This window comes from Blennius ocellaris, assembly GCF_963422515.1.
Source record: "Blennius ocellaris genome assembly, chromosome: 8".
Lineage (NCBI taxonomy): Eukaryota > Metazoa > Chordata > Actinopteri > Blenniiformes > Blenniidae > Blennius > Blennius ocellaris.
The window spans coordinates 15,833,026-15,853,200 of record NC_137657.1 but is presented as its reverse complement, the minus strand read 5'-3'; the positions used below and the strand labels follow the sequence as shown (position 1 = coordinate 15,853,200).

The 20,175-nt window shown below is 40.3% G+C and overlaps 1 protein-coding gene across 1 annotated transcript; it reads right to left on the bottom strand.

Annotated features, from left to right (window-relative positions):
* Nucleotides 1–13,696, bottom strand: eva1ba (eva-1 homolog Ba (C. elegans)). The gene is made up of 4 exons (XM_080501042.1): nt 13,437–13,696; nt 3,245–3,406; nt 1,460–1,548; nt 1–1,374 (listed from the first exon to the last, which is right to left on the bottom strand). The coding sequence occupies exons 3-4, from the start codon at nt 1,524–1,526 to the stop codon at nt 950–952; spliced, it is 492 nt and encodes a 163-aa protein (XP_080357168.1). The 5' UTR covers nt 1,527–1,548; nt 3,245–3,406; nt 13,437–13,696; the 3' UTR covers nt 1–949.
* Between the last annotated feature and the right edge of the window lie 6,479 nt (nt 13,697–20,175).

Genomic DNA, 20,175 nt, shown 5'->3' with positions numbered 1-20,175 from the left:
AATTTTTTTTATTTGTTTTGGTGCTTCCCTTGTCTGTTTATTTATATATATTTTGTACAGGAAAATAGAAACAAACCCCCATCAAATGATGTGTTTCTAATTATCAGGACATCCTTCCCTCTCAGCTATGTCTAACTCAACTAGACTTATAAAAACATGAACTGTGTTTCAGTTACTACATATGTTTTCTCAATAAAACAAGATTTATTTTAGACTTTGGTAAAACAACCCTTTCTCCCCATTCTTTAAAAAACATCTTGCACATAACTCCATTGCTCGGAGGAATGATTTGTTGTACATTTGTCTGCCATTACAAAGACAAACAGCAGTAATTTTCAGTCTTAATCCTTTAATTCAGTCATTTCCTCTGGTGGAATCATCCCTGAAAAACACAGACATGGATTTCATGTTCTCATAAATTAAAGACATTGATTGTTTTACCATTAGGTTGAATGTCTTGTGTATCTGAACCTCAACATTAACTGATATGTGTTTGTTTACACTATGTAATTTCCTTTCCTTATTGTATTTTCTCAAAGAATAAACTGCTAAGAGTTTGTTGCTTCAAACTCACAGGTCTACCAGGAAACTATTCCCATTGCAAACAAATAATCCTCATTGCAACAAACAAAAAGAGTCTGAATAATACTTTCATGTTTCAGTTGTTATATACACAAAGTTATTTGTTCCTATCATTAAGCACCATGACTGATTATATCACATGTCCAATAGTTTAAACATTCATACCACTTTCCTTTTTTTTCTCTCCGTCAGTCATAATATAAAATTGCTACAAAAGAAGTGCAATATCTCAGAGTTCAGCTCTGTCGGAGCCGAGTGCATCACCAACATTTCTCTGTTCCACGAGTCAGTTTGGATCCAACACAGGCACACCAGGCCCAATCAAAAGTCTGTGGTTCTCCTTCACAACGTTTCCCTTCTCCGTATCTTAGTAGTAGTGCACTCTCCCAATAGTCCCTGTTCCCGTCCCCAGGATGTCGGGCTGGCCGTTTCTCCAGATCTCGCGGATGATGCGTTCCCTCTCCTCCAGCCGCTGCGCTCGCTCAAGCTCCTCGGCGGAGGTGAACACGTTCACACTCAGCATCCCGTCCGATTGGCTGACGTGATTACCAACCGGGATCTCAGTGCTGGGCAGGAGAACCGGCACCTCTGCGTTCTCTGCTTCTTCATCCTCATCGTCATCACTGTCCTCATCTTCCTCGCTGATGTCCTTTAGGGTTTTTTTCTCAGGAGGGGAGGGGGCGATGGTGGTCCGCGGCTTACAGGAGATGCGGATGACCAGGAGGCAGAGTGTCAGCACCAGTCCAAAACACACTCCCAGCACAAAGTAAAGGCCAAAGCTCTCTGGGTTTGCTGGGGGAAAGACATGAAGGAAAAATTTAAGATGCCACATAGTTTTGTTTGTTCCACAATGTGCTTGTGCTGCAGGGTGACTCACCTTTGATGTGTGCATATGCTGCTATGCTGTTGCTCAGGAGGTCCATTTCTTTCTTCTTCACATCCATGGCGACTTAACTTTTTCACCACCTGCAGCAAACATATATCAGACTTTATGAAATCGGAGTTTCTTCAAATGTGATCAAATAAAACAGGCAATCAGTTCTCCTCCAGATGATGAAACTCTTCAAGAGTGTGACTTTCTCCACAACGCCATGGTTGTCAAACCCACTGACCACGGCACTTCTTCATGTGCCTCCGGGTGGGTGGGATATGGCCTTCAAGACTCAAACAATAGCTCCTCTGTGTCCTTCCTCAGTACTGGCTTCAGCTAGGATCATCATAATGCATTTGGCATATGGCACTTTGCCTGTGCCAAACTCTCCGGGCCATGACAGCTCGGTGTAGACGAGGTCAAGGGTCGATTTTACAAGTAGCCACAAAGGACTTCTTCCACACTCCCGCATTGATGTGTGAGCCCCAGAAGAAAAGGCCAGTGCGCGGTTGACTCATTTGTATTATCTGAAGTTTGTGTCTGACATTTAAACTGTCTTTCCCCTGACATCCTGTCAGTCTGACCCTATTGTATTTGTATCTGTTCTTCTGTACAATCATGACTCATGATATTGGTAGAGACGTCTCTCTTAGAATGAATGTAGGGAAGCCATGCACCACATGGGAACATTTCATGTTCATTCTCTTGCTCTGGTTTTTTGGAGAATATTTTCCCTGAGCAAGTCCCCCATGTAACCTTTGTACGACTTCCTCATTGTGGCTTTCTTCTTTGGTAAGGATGAGGCTGTTTCTCATCTGAAGGAGAGCATTTATTGGATTTGCCTGTATGGAACGCCATACAAGGGTCATGTTGTGCTGCTCTGTTTTCTGTAAATCTTTTATTACCTTCCCCTCATTTTCTCCTTTACCATGCACACTTTTTCTGTTTAGTCTGGCTTTTATGCACGGCTGTGAATTTTTGTCAATGATTTCCACTTTCCTGTCATGATGATATTGTAGTGTAGCACCATGCAGCACATATACGTGTTGCTTACACAGGGACATTCAAAATAAAACCTTTTTTTTTTTATATACTTCCAGGACTAGTCTGGACTGCCTGGGAATTAAAACATTCTGTTCATGTCATAGGACATGGGTCTGAAGTCCTCATGAGTAAAACAACCATTTTTGCAAATTTGCACCAACCAAAATAGTTTAATTCAGCAGTGTTTATAGATTTTTGCTGTTTTCACTGCTGTTTCCAATCCCATGAATCTTAGTCACTTTGGCGATTTTTGCTTTTTGTATTTTTTGTTGTTGACATTTTCACTCTTTTTAGCCCTTACACCCCCCCCCCCCCCCCCCCCCCCCCCCCCATGTGGATGAAGAGTTGCAGACTCTTGTGATAGGACAGTGAACTCTGAAGCTGTTCCACTCAAGCACTGTGCAGATTTGTCTCTTAATCAAACCACATGGCAAAGTGCCCCTATGCAGATCATACAGATGTGCTAAAATTGCACAAACCACATGTTTGCATTTACACTCACCGCTGAATTGCATTTACTGATAAACTCAGTGCTTGATGTTTATCATGAAGTGGATAGTTCAGTGATTCATGGAGCAAATAAGCACAAAAGTTTATTTGTTGGTGCAGCTTTTAGTAAAATCCAAGCATAAAACCACACGTGTAAGCCATATGCACAATGCAGCCCGCTAAGGAACTTTAAAACACAGCAAACATTCCCCTTTAAAAGCAGATGTGAACAGAAAGCAGAAGACAGACAAAACTTACCACAGTATGAAGCTGTCCAGCCAATTTTCAGTCCCCGCTCATATCGAAAACTTTATAATCGGATGCAAAATCCACAAACTCCTCTCTCTCTCGGTTTCTCTCTTGCAATTGGATCCAGGCCTGTGATCTTTGGTCCTCAGTTTAACAGTTCATTTGGCCACCCTGAGACAAGAGCAAACACACACACACACACACACACACACACACACACACACACACACACACACACACACACACACACACACACACACACACACACACACACACACACACACACACACACACACACACACACACACACGTCAAGCTACATTAAATCCAAACTCACTGAGGCGTCTGCAATGCAAACAGCGACAAGCCCACTGCAGGATACACGGTTCAGCAAGAGACGAGAGGCAGGCTTTTCAGTTTTTAGTGGTTCACTGGTACCCACACTGGGTAAAATGCACACAGTTTGCAAAAGCACAAGAATGCCTACACTGTACATCACAGTGTAAAGAGGCAAAGCAAGCAATTCTTTCAGAGAAAGCCTTCATTTGTAGGAGTTCCAAATGCTCATAACAATGCTTTCATATTCACTTGGTTAGATGTGTGCATGTGGGAACTAATATTGGAGAAATAATCTAATCTTTTACATATTTTAACCCGGATGGAGGATTATCCCAGCAAAAAACAGAATGATGATGTTGATGTTACATTGTGACTCCAATGTTTCCTTTATGTCATGAAACAGTGAACAAAGAACTGAGATTCGTCCTGTCAGCAATTTAGCTTTTATCGTAGCTCAACCCAATATGCAAATACACATGGGATCAGGTTTTTTCTTTTTTCTTTAAGCAATTTCATCTTCAAAACACACCGGTCCTGACAGATAAACTACTGACAGTAAATAGCCAAACCTCTGTGGACCTTTTGAGAAAAGGGGAAGAACATTCACAGCATATAAACAGGGTGCAGATTGCAGGATGAGAAAGAAAGATCTACTCCCCCTCTGAAGATATTTCCTTTTCTGCTTTCTTACTTTCATCACAGGGGGATGAAATCTATTCACCTCACACATTTATTGGAGGTACTTCACCAGCAGAGTGAAATGAGGACAATTGTATTATAAAATATAAGTAATATAGATCCTCCAACTCTCCCACATCAGGTATCGGGTTCCTGTCAGTGTTTGGGCACTTTTATTTCAACGACTAGTAACATATCAGCATCACTTCGATGCTCCACAATGTGAAAAAGATGAACAGCTCAAACCACAAAAATCTCTCTAAACTGCAACAAAAGCTCCAGAAAAGCCCCTGGAAAGCTTGCTGGGGGGGGGGGGGGGGGGGGGGGGGGGGGGGTGATTGCTTTACATGCCAGGTGGAGTGCTATGAAATATGCTGAGCTGTGAAGTTTCTCAACTTGTTGCCCTGTTTAGGAAAAGCTCCTCTGCCAGCTGCAGTTGGTTTAGCTGAGCCCCTGTGCTTTCCAGGGCAGATTTTGATCTTGCTGACTCTTGGCAGATCCCATGTATCCAAAGAGGGCCTGAGTGAGACGGTGCTCGGGGGACTAAGTTGACAGAGTGGTCACATGCTTTCCAGGGCCACCCCTGTGGGTCCCCATGGGGGGGGGGGGGCAGAGGAGATGATGAGCCTTTTGTTTTTGCCTCACTCAGCGGGGATGAACTTATGTGCTTCAACACATTTCTTTGGGAAGAAGTAAAATAATGAACAAGCTCATCTCCCGTCTCCTGCAGAGTGTACTCTCTTTCCATGGATGGAGTCTGTTTGTCATTATCTAAGCTGAGCTGAAGAACATTGACATATTTTGCTTTAGTCTCGGGGGTAATTAAGCGAGCGGCTCGAATGACTGCAGTCACTCCTCAAGCCAAGGTCAAAGCTAACGACCGGACACCTACGCTATAGTAACCAGGATCTGTTCACACTGGAATGCAGTGAACCTGAGCTTCAGGACCTGGGCGTCTGTTAATGACAACTGAAGGCCCGTTTAAAGTCTACCTAAACACTAATTATCCTGCCTTGTTGTTCTGTTGTGTTTTTGTTTTACCCAAAGAAGGAAATTATTAGCAGACCCTCACTTCCCTGGCTACTATCCCACGACTTATCCCTCAGCCATTTTCTCCAAGTTGCCAAATTTTTCTTGATGCTTGACGCCACCCATTGGAAGTGAGGTTTTCATTATAACAAATGGTGATGCATTCGTGGAGGTGCGGTAGGAGTAGTTTGTTGTGTCATGTTTTACCCAAACAAAGGACTGCTTTAGTATCTGTGTGGTAACATTCTAAATGAAAACAATAGTCCTGAGATTATGGCTCCTGACACAACCACATATTACCCCACAGTAATTAAACAAAGCAGCAACACATCAAAGTGAGGTAGATATGCATGTGACGAACAAAACCATTGTCTTGATCACATTCCACCCGTGAAGAGTAATCATGTCTGTAGGAAAGCTGTGAAAAATAAGATTGTTTTTCTGTTGTAAACTATATTTTCCAAAAGATTACTGAAAAAAAATGACTCATTGAGGTCATTATTGTCTCTGTTCTTTTAATAAAACAAGAGCAACACATCATTCACATCAACCGATCATGTATCGCAGAAAAGCATAAAGTGAGAAGATTTAGTCTGAACGTGCTGCAGCCTGAGCCTTCGTACCACACCCAAGCTCCTGTCTGGTCTTATTTTCTGACTCGCTTATCATTTGCTTTTTCCTGGTTTCATATCCTCACGTCAAACCTTCAGGCCTTCCCTTCCTGAGTGCTTTGCAAGCTGTTGGAAAAGATTCACCGAGAATTAAACTTTTAAGGGATGCTAAGGAAAAACTCTCAGAATTTAAATTTCAAACTTGAATGTTTGTCTTCAGTTTTGAAATTCAAATCAAGTTAGAAAAATGGTTATTTAGTGTTAAACTGACCAGAATTATGCGTTACGAAAGTCACTATTTAGACCTGATCTTGTATGATACGAGTAGTAATAGTTTAAAAAAAAGAAAATGAAGAAAATCCAAGCCACAATTTGAGTCATCACATCAAAAAATGTATTCCATGTTTTTAAAACATATATGTGGAAACCGGTTCAGCATTTCGCAGAGATGCTGTTGTTTTTTTGATGAAAGGCGTTGACTCGGCTGGCTGCCCATGACCTTTATTTGCAAACTTTGCTGTATGTTTTTGGCATTGCACTCCCTCTTCATTTTTCTGTTCTATTTTTTTTTCGTATAGCTGCTCTTGCTTTTCCCCACAGATTTTGACTGCACAGATTTCTTTTTTTTGTTATTTATTTTTGAGTTATTTGCTGTAAAACTCTGAAAAACAATGTAAAGCACATGCCACCATCATTTGTATGTACATCTCTGCTTCCTCATAATGTAGCTTATTGTGTTATTCTTAGTTGTCATCTGAAAAAAAACATGGAAACCATGCGTTAGTATTGCAATTTAGCATGCTTGCAGGGTCTTAGTAAACCAGGCACACAGATAAGTGCAAAAAGAAAGAAGCTACCAATTATGGTCACTTGCCAGTTAAAGGGCTAAAATAACCAATCGAGTCTACTGGATGAAACAAGTTCTCACTTTTGATCTATTTTTAATGAGTTTTAGCAAAGGGTCACATAAACACAGTCAGCCATGGTTGTATGGTCCCAGAAGAGGCGAAGCGCTATTTTTGATCATGCATTGTGTCCTTTTTTTGGATGGGTGGGCCCATTCCAAGAAACTATCCAAAACTATCATCTTGTGTGATATTTTTGTTGTTTGGAGACAACCACAAATGCTCTTCCTTCCCACAAAGGCGGCCCCTTCCCTCTTGATCAACATCCAGGTCAAATCCTTCCTGCAGCATCACTGCCATTGTCTAAGATAAGTGTGTTACGACAGGGTGAAATGACTGAGCAGTGGACTGTACACGGACGTCAGTCGGGTGATTTATCAGCGGCTGTCTCACAGGAGCAGACCTCCAGAGCTAAAGTTTGACACATAATAGGAAAACTCTTCCCCAGATACTTCACCAGCATTGCTTGCTTCATAAACCATCCAACCACAATATTCACTTTTCCACGAGGAAGAAATCAAAGTCATAACCCTTCGCTGGAATTTACACAGGGAGTCAAGCCACATTTGATTTATACGTGCAACACGAAAAGGTCAAATTACACAAGGGAGCCAGTCTGTTTTATTTACCCGTTGTTATCACACACGTTAAACCACAGAGCGAGACAAATATTTTTAGTACCTCAAATTTCTGTATGGTACCAATTCCTGGCACAACAGACTGTGTTTCTGTGGTTTGCCTGGGACAAAACTTCACAGAATGAAAACAGCCAGTTTTAGATTTAATGACATGCCATACAAGTTCACACACTCTTTATTCCAATAGGATTCATGGCTATCTTACAAGTTGTTGCTGTTGATTATGTTCATTAAAACCTTGTTGCCTTGACTCTGTGGTTGCTGCTGATAAAAAAAAAAAAATCAGTCTGTAGTTAATGATGCACAGCATCAAAGGCTGCACATTGGGTAATTTCATCTCTATTTTCAGCTTGCATAGCAGATTCAAAAACTCTGCAAGTTTCACTTAAATAAATATACTCCAGCATAACTCAGTCCTCACTTTGCCATTCTCCTACTCATGAAAGAGTTCAGGGACTAATGAAATGGTGAAGAATCTGAAACTTGATCACAGAAATATCTCCTGGATATCCTTACTTGTCGTTTATCACACACTGGCAATCAAGCCAGAGAATATCTCTTAGCAGCAGCGGTGAAGGTGATTGCTTTCCATTTGATGAACACTTTCCAAACGGAGCTCTCTGAGGACAACATCTGTGAAAGCACTCATGAATGTCCATAGGTGGGAGGGAATCTTTTTTCAGGAAAGGATAGTCAGTTTTCTTTTTTCAGGAAGAGATAGTCAGTTTTCAGCTCCAGGAAGATTGCAGATGAGTGGATTTCTCGATAAAATCGTTGTCTTGACATCAAGATCTCAGATTTCAAGCTGCTGTTATTTCTGCATCCTGCTTAGCATCGCCTGCCAACTGTGTTCATATTAGGAGGGTTAATGCATTAGGAAACATCAAGCCACCCCGTCCTATTGTTTCAGCATGAGGATGCTGGAAAACAGATGCAAGTGATTGCTGTCAGGACGGACACCAGGCAGCGTTGTTCCTTAACTGGGGCGGCTGCCATTCAGTTGATAAGAGTGGATTTGTCTTCCAATGTTCTTGTGCAAAACAAAGTTGCTCCCAATGATGGGTGAATGCATTGCATGGAATCATCATTAGTGACTAAATGTGTACATGGATTTATCATTTGAACACAGCTTTCTCAGAATGTGTAGACCATTTAGTTTTAATGTTTTTGATCTGGATCGGTTTGGTTCACTGTGGTTAAAATAAAGCATTTCAACAAATAAAGTCAAATCCAAAGCAAGACCTATAAACAAGTCAGAAAGGAAAATGTTGATTATGCTTCATATTTCTGATCTTACTTTGTTCCCTATCTATTTCCAAAACAAAGAAGCAATCTGCTACTCTTTAACTAAACATTAAAACATATGGCTTTGCATCCTGACCTTGGAAATAGAATCTAAAAAAGTCTGTTCGACTTATTGGTGATTTCTAGGATCCTTTTCACGTTCTCTGTACGTGAAAATGAAGAATCTGAACCACAGTTGGCCCTGTCTGAATTGCAGTGTGCCGTCGGCTTCATAGACAAACAGAATCAGTTAATGTAGTTGTGACTTACACAACTTTTATCAACTTTCCTTCTGAGCAATTTGAACTGAATTAATTCAGATCTAAACTTCCCCTGGCTGTGCAGCATTGAAAACGCAGCATTTTGTATTCCATTTAATCGATTCCAACGTCTTCAATATGTCTTTGTATTTTATATGAGGCTGAAAGAGTGCTTTGTTTTATTCATGTGTTGATGTGTTTGGCTTTGGGCATGCACTTTATTTGATTTAGACTCAATGAACAACAGCTTTTCTTTCAAGGACATACACTTTTCCAAGAGTAAACATAGAATCAGTCCAGCCAGGCATCACTGGCTTGGCAGTGTTTGAGTATAGACATAGAAGTTTCAAGCAATGGTTTTGGGTTTTGAATTTAACACAGTCACTGTGCCAATGTGACGCCAGCTTGGTTCAGAGTTAACCATCTCTTACACCAATGAATCCCTTTGTATCCTCACGTCATAAAATGTGAACCACAGTTCACTGGCTGCTCTGTGAAGAGCAAGTTGTGTGAACTATGGCAGGTAATAGGAGGGTAATAGAGATGCGGGACAGAGCTCGGGGTTAGGGCAAGTGGTTAATAGCACCCAGATGTGCTCCTGATGTGAAGCAGAGGCAGAATACTTTACTATGTAAATCAAGACGAGATATCCTGTGTCCCATCTTCATACTGACGTTATCGAGGTATCTTTGGAGAAAATCAAGCTCAAAGAAGCAAGAACATGTGCACTGATGAAAATATAAATTTGTGCATTCATGTGTGTATATAGTATATTGCTGAATGGTGGCGACTGTGAATTTTCTGTCTTATCCCATAATATGAAAGTCATTCAGACGATCTCTCCTCAGTAATTCTTTAAAGCACAAGGAGCCTTGCAGCTTCCTCAATCAAAAGCTCCAAAAATAAACCCATGATCTCATTCTTTTCATCGATATGGGCCACCATCCAGCTGCATGCCAACGCCACATACTGTCTCAATTACATGGACCCTCCAGATCACTGTATGATGCAAAACACGTGCCGGCCATTGCCATGATTGCATCCCTAGAATTTGTTCCTTATATTCTACCCATGAAATCAGTGCAGTTCCTTTAGATTTAGGAAGTACAGAAGTGTTTGGACAGGACTGCGCTTGAGTGGTGAAAGTGAGGGCTGATTGCATGGTTTGAGATATTTAAAGTGTTGTACGGTCAGTGGTTGGGATTGATCTCCATGGGCAACCAGTAGCAATTAGGATCACATAAGCATCTGTCAGAATAGGGCTTGAGTCATTGTGGCATCATATTTTTTCAGCAGGGATGAGCAGAGCACAGACTGAGAATTCAAATATGGTCATTCATCACAACAAAAGGTTTCGAGAGCTCACGCTTTTATTGAGGATCCAATCGAGGTGTAGAGTGACACTTTCTTCCAATCTTAATGCATTGTGAGAGTGTTCATTGTTCTGAATGACGTTATGCATTATGAATCAGAAATACAGGATGAAAAAGCTGATTACAAGATTTCAAGAATAAAATGTGTGTTGGTGGCTTTTAGCTTGTCTGATGGTAACACAGAATAGAAAGAAAAAGTATCATTGAAAAGAAAGAAATATGTTTGTTCTGTTGTTATTTGGATTTATTTAATAAAAACATATATCACAAGTGTCTTCGTACCAAACAATACAGCTAGTTTATTGTTCATTGTTGCATCTGTTGAGTATTACCTCCAGACAATGTCTAGAAGAGTTGGATCAACTCTGTTCATTTAATATAATTTAAAACATCACATGGATTAAATACATATGGCGAAACTTTGTGCCATTCAAACAAAACAAAACGATCCATCGGCATGTATTTACATACATGCACTTTGAGGTTTCATACACGTGCGTGTGTTTCTCAATGTGTAAATCTGACATAAGAGTATAAGCGCCATAAACTGACTGAACTTAACACGACAAACAACCATCCAATCTAAAAACAGGAGAGTGTCTATATCAGTGAAGCTACTATAAGCCCCGATTCCTGTAAGTCATCAGTGGCTAAACCCAGATTGTGAGACGCCTCATTGGTCAAAACAATTTTCTGCATATATCCTTTAGCTTGATGACAATGAGGACAAATCTGCTGCTGTCACTTCTCATTTAAAAGGGATTGATGACAGTTTTGAAACAGGGGCATGATAATGTTAAAGGGAATCCATGTTAGGCCTAAAATATAGATGAACTTTTAAGCACTCCAAACAATGTCTAATGTGATCATCATAAATGTAATAGACTAACAAGTGTATAAAACCCAAATACCAAAAATCTGGCTGCTCTATAATAGGGAAATGTTGCAATTGGCAAAACAGGTCTGTCTTTGCTATTAGCATTGGCTTGCAGTTACAATTGGACACAGATTAGCTGGGGTTTGAATGGACCACTCTGTTCCCGAACTGGTTTTATGTCTGGTGTTCAAAGAAATCTGCTGATGATCATCTGATGTGATATGACTTCATTTCCTAAAACAGTCCATGAAACCATAACCATGGCATCTCAGCAGAAATAATCCATTCACTGTGCATCCTGTTGGATACATACTCTATGCAACAGACTTTTGAATTTAGTGCAGATCACTAATGTTATAAAATGTCAGACTTTTAGGAATATTAATGGAATACACATGCAATAATGCAAATAATTCTCAATGTAGTATACTCACAGTAGAGTGTGTTGTACTCTATTTAAAATGTTGCCAAAAATAAATGTTGATAAGACTTGATAAAGTATCGGGAAATCAAAATAAGGGTACAATGCTTGTTGAGGGCTTAATGAATGCAGGATATTCTCCATGACTTTGTTTCAGTTTCAGTTAGTATATTTGCATGGTAAAGAAGAGGTAGATAAAACCTGGCAAGCCCACTCCTAGTGTAGGCTGCATAATCCAGCAATGCTGGGACTGAAGTGACAAGGTTTGTGCATTTGCATTATATCTAAGCTACTGAAGTGGAATTTTACTGGAACATTATTTTTAGAGGAAACTGCAGAAAAAAAATGGATTCATCCTCTAATCTATTAGGGATTTTCCTATGACATGCACTATATATATATAAGCATAATTTAGGGCAGTTTAATTCAGTTTGCACAAAAAGCTAATTAAGAAGCCCAAAATAGCAGAATTTTGCAATTTTTCAAACTATGGAAAACAGTTGAAAGTCACATTGCACCCATTTACATTTTTTTTGTACAGATTTGTGTTTATTTCTTCTCATTGTGTAGCAATATGAGCACTGCACTCTTCACTGTTATACCAGCTTCATGCAGATTGACACTTTCTGTATCACCTTGCAAACAAAGATTGGCACCATAGTAATGGAGACAAGCAATTCAAATCAGAGCCTGACCTCTCACCTCCAGGTAAATAAAGTACGTTAACAGACCATCCCTAAGACAGATAAGACAGGGTGGTTGATAAGTGAGTCAATGGGGTTTTGTAAAAAGGAAAGTCTGCAAGCTTGAATTGCCAGGAGAGGTCAGACAGAAGTCAACTCTACCCAGTCAGCCTTGAAGGGGTTATTTAACTACCCTTCACACTCATCCTTTGGAGGATTATCTGATTGACTGGAGGAGGCACAGCTCAAGTGCTGCCTGCCCACTCCGATAGTATAAATTAGAGGAGACTCTGGAGAGCAAACCCAGCCCTGTCCAGCCTCCACCTATCACCTCCCAACCTCCCTTTCTTTCTGATAAGAACTGCTAAGCACAAATGTCCAGCCAAGAAGGAGAGAAGGAGATAGACTGAACAGAGCTTAAACATATGGTCAGCTGCTGTTGAGCCTGTAAGTTTCTATAAGCTTGTTTTAAAAAACAAGGGAGGACAGAGTCATAGGCAGCAAGTGTGCATCTTTAGTTGATCCTTTAAAAATCCAGTGACGTCTCTCACCACTGTGGTTTTCTGATGCCAGGTCTTTCTGGCCTCAAATAACACAAAAAGTGACAGGATGTTTGCTTTGAGGAAAGATGAGCATCAACTCACCACAAGGTAAGAAAATAATGTGCAGCTGCATAGGAAAGCCAGTTCATCTATTATACAACCTGAACACACATATTAAGGATGACTACAGTCACAAGCATTGACACCAGAACGATGTGGATGTAGAGCTCAGTTCAGGGTCAGTACTTAGTTGTTTTGAAACTTTTCTGTCAAACTCTGTTGTGCTAAAACAGAAAATGCACACCCATTTAGCCCACAATTCAAGTAAATTAAAAACATTGGAGACCAACAGTAATGAAAACCAGACATTGAATTTTATAGTGAATGGAAACTGTCCAAAACAAATTCATCTCTGAACAGCTTTTAGATTAGCAAAGTGTTTAAGGCTGAGAGTCTGCCACAGACTCTAACAAAGTTCACCCATTGTACCAGCACAGTGGCCGTGGCTCACAGGGGTTTCTATGGAACTGCACACAAGCTCAAACAAACTGTCAAACTCACCAGTCGCTGATGAGAGAAAATGTCCTTATGAGGTTGCTCAGTCCACTCAGAAAGCTTCAGGCAAACTGCAAATCTTCGTCTTCTTTCCCTCCAAATTTTTAAAAACAAACACAGCATTACAAGCAGCACTGACTGTCTCACTGTTGCAGCTGTGGTCAAGTCCTCAACAGCGTGTGTGTGTGTCTATGTGTGTGTGTGTGTGTGTGTGTACAGAGTCTGGGGAAGAGGTGGTAACTTCCTCTCAAAGTTGGAGACGGAGTGAGTAACAGAGTTTTCTCTCTCCCTGGTCCAATACACGAGAAGCAGGAAAAGCTGTCATACTATCCCCCTTTCAGATGGAAAAAAAGAGGAACAGCCTAAAAAGGGCAAGCACGAGGAAGAGGGGAGGGAGGAAAACTGTGGAGTGTGTGTGCCTGAGTGTGTGTGTGTGTGTGTGTGTGTGTGTGTGTGTGTGTGTGTGTGTGTGTGTGTGTGTGTGTGTGTGTGTGTGTGTGTGTGTGTGTGTGTGTGTGTGTGTGTGTGTGTGTGTGTGTGTGTGTGTGTGTTGGGGGGGGGGGGGCTTTCCCTCTTTTGTCGAGGAAAATGCAAAATAGCAACTCCAAGCAAAGTATCTAGACTTTTTTTTTCCTGAGCACAGTCCAGTGTGACATGGGGGAAAAAAAACAAGAACACAGAAGTCACTATATGTTGTGTATATGACTGATGTCTGACTTTGCAACTTTATTTGCTCCCTCAATGCATTTTTGTGCAAGAGAACAAGCTCCAGAAAGATCTCTAATAGCTTATAATGTCTTGTTTGAGTTACGCTTTTCAAAGTTTCAAATTAGGATTCAGAGACAGGAATAATGTGTGATGAAGAATTATATCAATGTAGCGCTACCACTCTGACAGAAATACGACAGGAACTGAACTGATTTTCTATTACTACCATTAGATTCACTCTTCAGATTAGACTAAAGTCAACCATGGAGATCCACAGGGTTCTGTGTTAGGACCCATACTTTTCAGATTATACATGCTTCCCATAGGAAATATCATCTATCTATGAAACCAGACTGTACTGTTCAATTTGTCAAATTAGAAGCTGCTCTTAAAGACAAACAAGTGTGGATGATTTCAGATTTTAAGCTCATGGATTGAGATAAAAACCCAAGTTATTATGTTTGGCACCAAACACCATAGAAACAAATGGTCGAAGGGCATAATCTCAGTATGGTATCTCTGTCACAGTGCTGTTACAGGTCAAAGTAACTGTAACAATGTTGAGAAGTTATTTTTAACCAGGACTATCATTTCACTTTCATATTAAACAAGTCTGCAGGATTGCTTTATTTGATTCTTTTGCACCAACATAACATCACAAAATTAAGTGATGCTGGGATATTAATCCATTTGTTTGTTACTTCTAAAGGGAGCATTGCAATTCCCTGTTATTAGGGGTTTAAAATAACTCTTCAAAAGTCTCTAGTTGGGTACTGATAACTCCTAGCAAGAGACATCACATCATTCTCACTGGTTTAATTGGTTTTGCTTCACTGGTTTAAAATAAAATGTATAATATCATTTCAAAGTATTTTTTTAATTGTTACAACTCTTAACAACAATATTTGTGAGAGCTGTTAGTACCCAGTTTCTGTTAGCAGGATCCTCTCAAGTGGAGCCAGCTTATAGTTTCAGTTAAGGAGGCAAACACAGCCTCTACTTTTGAGATCAGGCCTAAAATTGTTTTATTCAATAAAGCTTAGTTAGAGCTGGTTCCAGCCATACTGGACAATTTTCTAGTTAAGCTGCTATGGGTTTGTTGGGAGACCTTTTCTGCATTGAACTTCTCATCTTTCAATTGTCACTCTCCATAGATTCATATGTCACTATAACATGCCACTACAATTTTGTCTCTCTTATAAAGTCTGTGCTCCCTCTTCTCTCTCGACTCTCTCTTTCTCTCTGTCTACCTTCCTGCAGGATCCCTGGGAGTTCACGATTTGAACCTCCTGCCCCCATCAAGTCTGCAAAGAGTGAATTACTGGGTTGTCTGATGTCAGTTTGTTTGTTTACTTATTACTCTCTGTCTCTGTCCTATCCTTTTCTCCTTTTGTATCCCCAACCAGAACAGCAGAAAACCTCAACCTCTCAGCCTGGTTGTGCAGAGATTTCCTCCTTGTAAAAATTACTTTTTCCTTTCCACCATATGCTTGTATAGTTGTTGTGTTTTTCTCTGTAAGGCTTCCAAGGGAGACCGTGTTGTTATTGGCTCAATATAAACAAAATTGAATTGGACTGAAAATTGAATTAAGAAGCTGTGATTTAAGAAAAAGCCCCCATTTATCAATTTTCCTAGTGACGTGTCTTTAGTTCTTTTGTTAAGCTAAAACGTAGCACAGTGAATGTCCCTGTATAATTATAGTTGGCAATCTTTAAAAAAAAAAAGAGCTAAGGAAGCAAATAATTGTATGTCTCAAAATCCTCCTTGAACGTTCATATCTAAAATTGTATCCTTGAAACAGACAATCATCTTCCCCCATAGTACCCTAATGAACACTTTAGAATCTATGTGGAGTCTGATGTGCAAAACTTAAGTAACATGATTTATAGTGAGAAACGACATTGTTGTCATGTTGTTATGGTTGAGACTAAAGTGGAGCATATCCTACTTTTTAAGTTGATTTATATTTCAGTTTCAAATTAAACACATTTGCAACTTATTACAATGATTTTCCACCCAGCACGACAATATGTTGCTTTAATGAAGAGACTGTATATTTTATGGTGAAAACAGCCACACACAAAACATACCAACATGTAATCATAAGAATATGTCAGTTTCTACCCCGAAGGAGTTGACATACTAATTGCTCACAGCTGTGAGCTCAGTCAACAAAAAAAACTATGTATCTATCTTCACAACAGGCTGTATCAACAACTGATTCCACAGCGAAGGGACGCTGGCTTGAATCCTACATCCCACATATGCTTAAGTTCATGCCACACAGCGCTTGTCAGATTTTCAAATGGTTTCACTCCCAAAATTTCCTCAGCTGTATAATCCATCCCACTGGGCTCAGTTGGAAATCTTCCCGGCCACCAAGCTCCATCTTGACCAGATTTTATTAAAGCCATACGCTCACAAGGGCATAGTGACAGCTTCCATTAGTGTTGCCCATCGTTTTGATGGATGCCAATGGAGGCCTGCACTTCAGCCGAAGCAGCAGGCATCAATTGGTTTCTCATGTAAATGTATTGAATCATGCAACAACTGGTTTACAGAGGCTACATTGCATATGTCACCCATCGGTGGGTCAGATGAAGTTGCTAGGGGAAAAAACAATAAAAAAAACAAAGAACTTTTAATTAAAGTTGAACTTCTTATTGGATAGAGCTGGCACTAAACTGCATGTTCGACCTACTGGAATTTTGTTTTTTTAATTGAAGTTGCATTGTGTTGTTGAGCTATTTCTTGGTTTCCACTTTATTTTGAAGCCGATGGCTTGTCAGTTGATGTTGCACTGCATATTGAACACATTAGCGTTTCAGAATCATCACTCCAGATCCAACATCTTTGCACTTCCTCAAGATACTGCTTTCCCCAGTCATCTTATAAAACAAACTCTTGGAAGAAAGTCAACTAAAAACACTCATCTCTCCCAACATCCAACCCTGTCAGCCTCAACAATGTATCAGAGGTGTAGCAGCGGTTCTGAGAAAAGGCAATGTCCCTTTATTTATAAGATCCTCTGAGCTGCATCAGTAATCACATTCTTGCCTGGCTCTCCTCATGGCTGGCAGATGTCCACCTGTCCCTGGGGCTGATTTATACTCCAGAAATGGGCTGGTTTGAAAAGAGTGGATAAGTTAGGGGAAGCAAAACGAAGATGGGACAAAAGCAGAAGAAAGGAAATGCGATCAAGAAGAGAGGAGGTGAAAATGAGCCTCAAAGAGAAATGAAAGCAGTCTAATTACAGGGCAACTACAGCTATCAGAGCAGACTTTACCTGGATCATGTCAGACAAACCTGAGCCTGCCTGTGTGGCGTTCAATGTAAATACACGCTGTATCATGATAACCTGTTGTGGAGGCGGAAGCTCGGAGGGATATGTGGCTGATGACTGGGGAGGGTCTGTCGGCAGGTGGGGAGCAGATAAAAAGAGGAGCATGTGTGTGTGTGTGTGCGTGTGCGTTGGGGGGCAGGGAGAAGATTTAAACAAGATAGCACTCGTTCACAAAGTTAACTGGTGGGGTGATATGAGGCAGCGTGTGCAAAGTTGGTTTCATACTTACAAAGGCTGAGGAGAGTGTTTAACCTAGATTAATATTTGCAGTGCCTCACCCACTCATTTTCCAAAGGTTGCCATGCAGAGCCATTGTTGATGTTTGCACTCGGGGAGGCTGAAGGGTCAATGAAAACCTTTGATGAAAGGATGGGCTTGGCACACTATAAAGAAAAGAAACAGTAGATAAGATGCAACGTTGTTGCTGGCACTTTGAAACTCTATACTCTACAAATGCAACACTGTTTCGAGAAAAGAAGGACTGTTTTCTTCACAAAAGGTAATAATGTGACAATTGACCTGAAAGTCTAATTATTAGGTTTTGTTTTTCTGTGTCACCTCAGAAAGAGACAAAATATTGAGAAACACCTCCCATAGATGAGTCATCTGTACACTGAATGCTGAAATCAATATCCCCCAAGAGAAATAACATCATCTTTTTGTAAATCAGAAACATACGGACATGTTAAGCTGTAAAAAATGCACTGCTCAAAACAATGTCATGATTGACCGCCGATAACAGTTGACATGAAAATTAGAAGGCAGAAAGAGACAAACGGAGAACATTTTTGTTCTCCTTTTGTTCATGTAGGTTATCATCAAGCTTGTTGACATATAAACACATTGGCATTCACAAACTGCTCATTAAATCTGTCTTGGCAGTGCTGTAGATGGATTTAGTCTGGGTCTGTTCCTCCAGGTATTCTCGACACCTTCTCTCTGGTGCATGAAAACACATGTCTGGGTCTGTGGCCCCTGTGCCCCTCCATAAAAAGCGCACTGGAGGCATCTGCCAGCAGGAGATTCTTTATGGGACAGATGGGACTACGGAGCAAAAAAGCTCCTGTGCACCAGGTTTGTTGATCATAAGTCTGATCCCCTTCCTGCACTCTTTTTTTTCGCTCCTTGTGCATGAATAATAAATCACCTGCACATTTGTAAGCACATGGAAACACACTAGAAAAAGTAGACACAAGATCACCATGTTGTTTCCCTGACATGGGCTGCATAGACAAACTTCCACAAGTGTTGAAGCGAAGAAGAAACTCAATCATATCTGAACTGAACCTTTTATCAATTGCAATTAGAATTATTTGCATTAATATGAAGATATTAATTTGCACCCATTCAGTTAGATATTTACATAAATCAATAGCTGTAATGGGAATATATTGTTGAATACCTCATGAGTGTCACCCTCTGGCAAAGAGGAATCTTTTTTGTTGGCCCTACCATGTTTAAAGTCAATCCCTGTTGTATACCCAGACCCTTTGTTCCATAATTAACAAATGCAAAGTTCAACTTTCTAAAATTAAAACAAAATATATGGATCTTCAGAGATAATTTCAGTCTTATTCATTCACTTTTGAAAATTGCCAAGGTGTGTTCATAACTATCATGTTGGATGGAGTTGATTGTCTTATTTATTTGTGGCAGTATGAGCTATTCGTTGCAAATATTGCTGCACTTTGAAGTAACAGAATAAGACTTGTGGGATTGGTCTTGGTTCCCTTGCCACAATCAAAAGTATTTTGGTTCAAATATGACTAACATAACCAAATAATGATGTGATTTGTGACAAAAATGGAACACATAGGGAAAAACAGACATGAGATATTTCTCTCATCTTACCAATTTTAAATATTTTGGCATTAATTCTGGATAATCTATCTTATCTTTAGTTTAATTTTTCTTTTTTGTCCAAAACTTTTTATTGTAAGGTCCTACACCTATATATTGTTCTGATGGCATGTATGCTGCTGTTGGATATTAAAAAGTATTTTACAGTATGATTCCAAAGAATGCCCTACTGATTCATATCCATATGTTTAAAAACATGTCAAGAAAAGGATGTAATACCTCACTTCCGGCACTCCCATGCAGTGTTGCATTGAGAGCAACTGAAGGGAAGGGTCTGTCTGGTATTAGGCGGGAAGCCTGGGACAGGAAACGGTCCGGAGTTGCACGGCAGAGATTCTGTCCAACAACAGGCAGTAGTCCCACTTCCACTCAAACAAGGCTCCAGTGTTTTGTTCCCTCGCGGCCCTCCCTCCTCTTTGTCACTGGTCATACAGAGGTTGACAGTGATTAAACGAGCGGAGGAGAAACCGAGGGAATGCAAAAGTCAAAGAGGTGAAATTACATAAACATCTGAATACCTTGGCAGCTTGTCCTGTTTCTCGCTTGCCTCCTCAGTGCCTCTTCCTCCTCTCCAGCTTTTCCACAGTCTATCTCTTCTGGTCATGACAGCCAAAAGAAGAGGATCCAAACAAACCAGCTAAACTCCTCACATTCCTTCTGCTCGGCTTATCAGGATGGTGATCCCCATGTCAAGAGAGCTGCTTGTAAAATAAATATAAAAAGCTGAAGTTTGGCACATTATTTAGAAATTTCAGAGCATTCCTTGCAAAAAAAAAAAAAAAGGAAAGGATGCTGTGCTTCATCTGTCAGGAAAGAATGCTGCAGCACATATG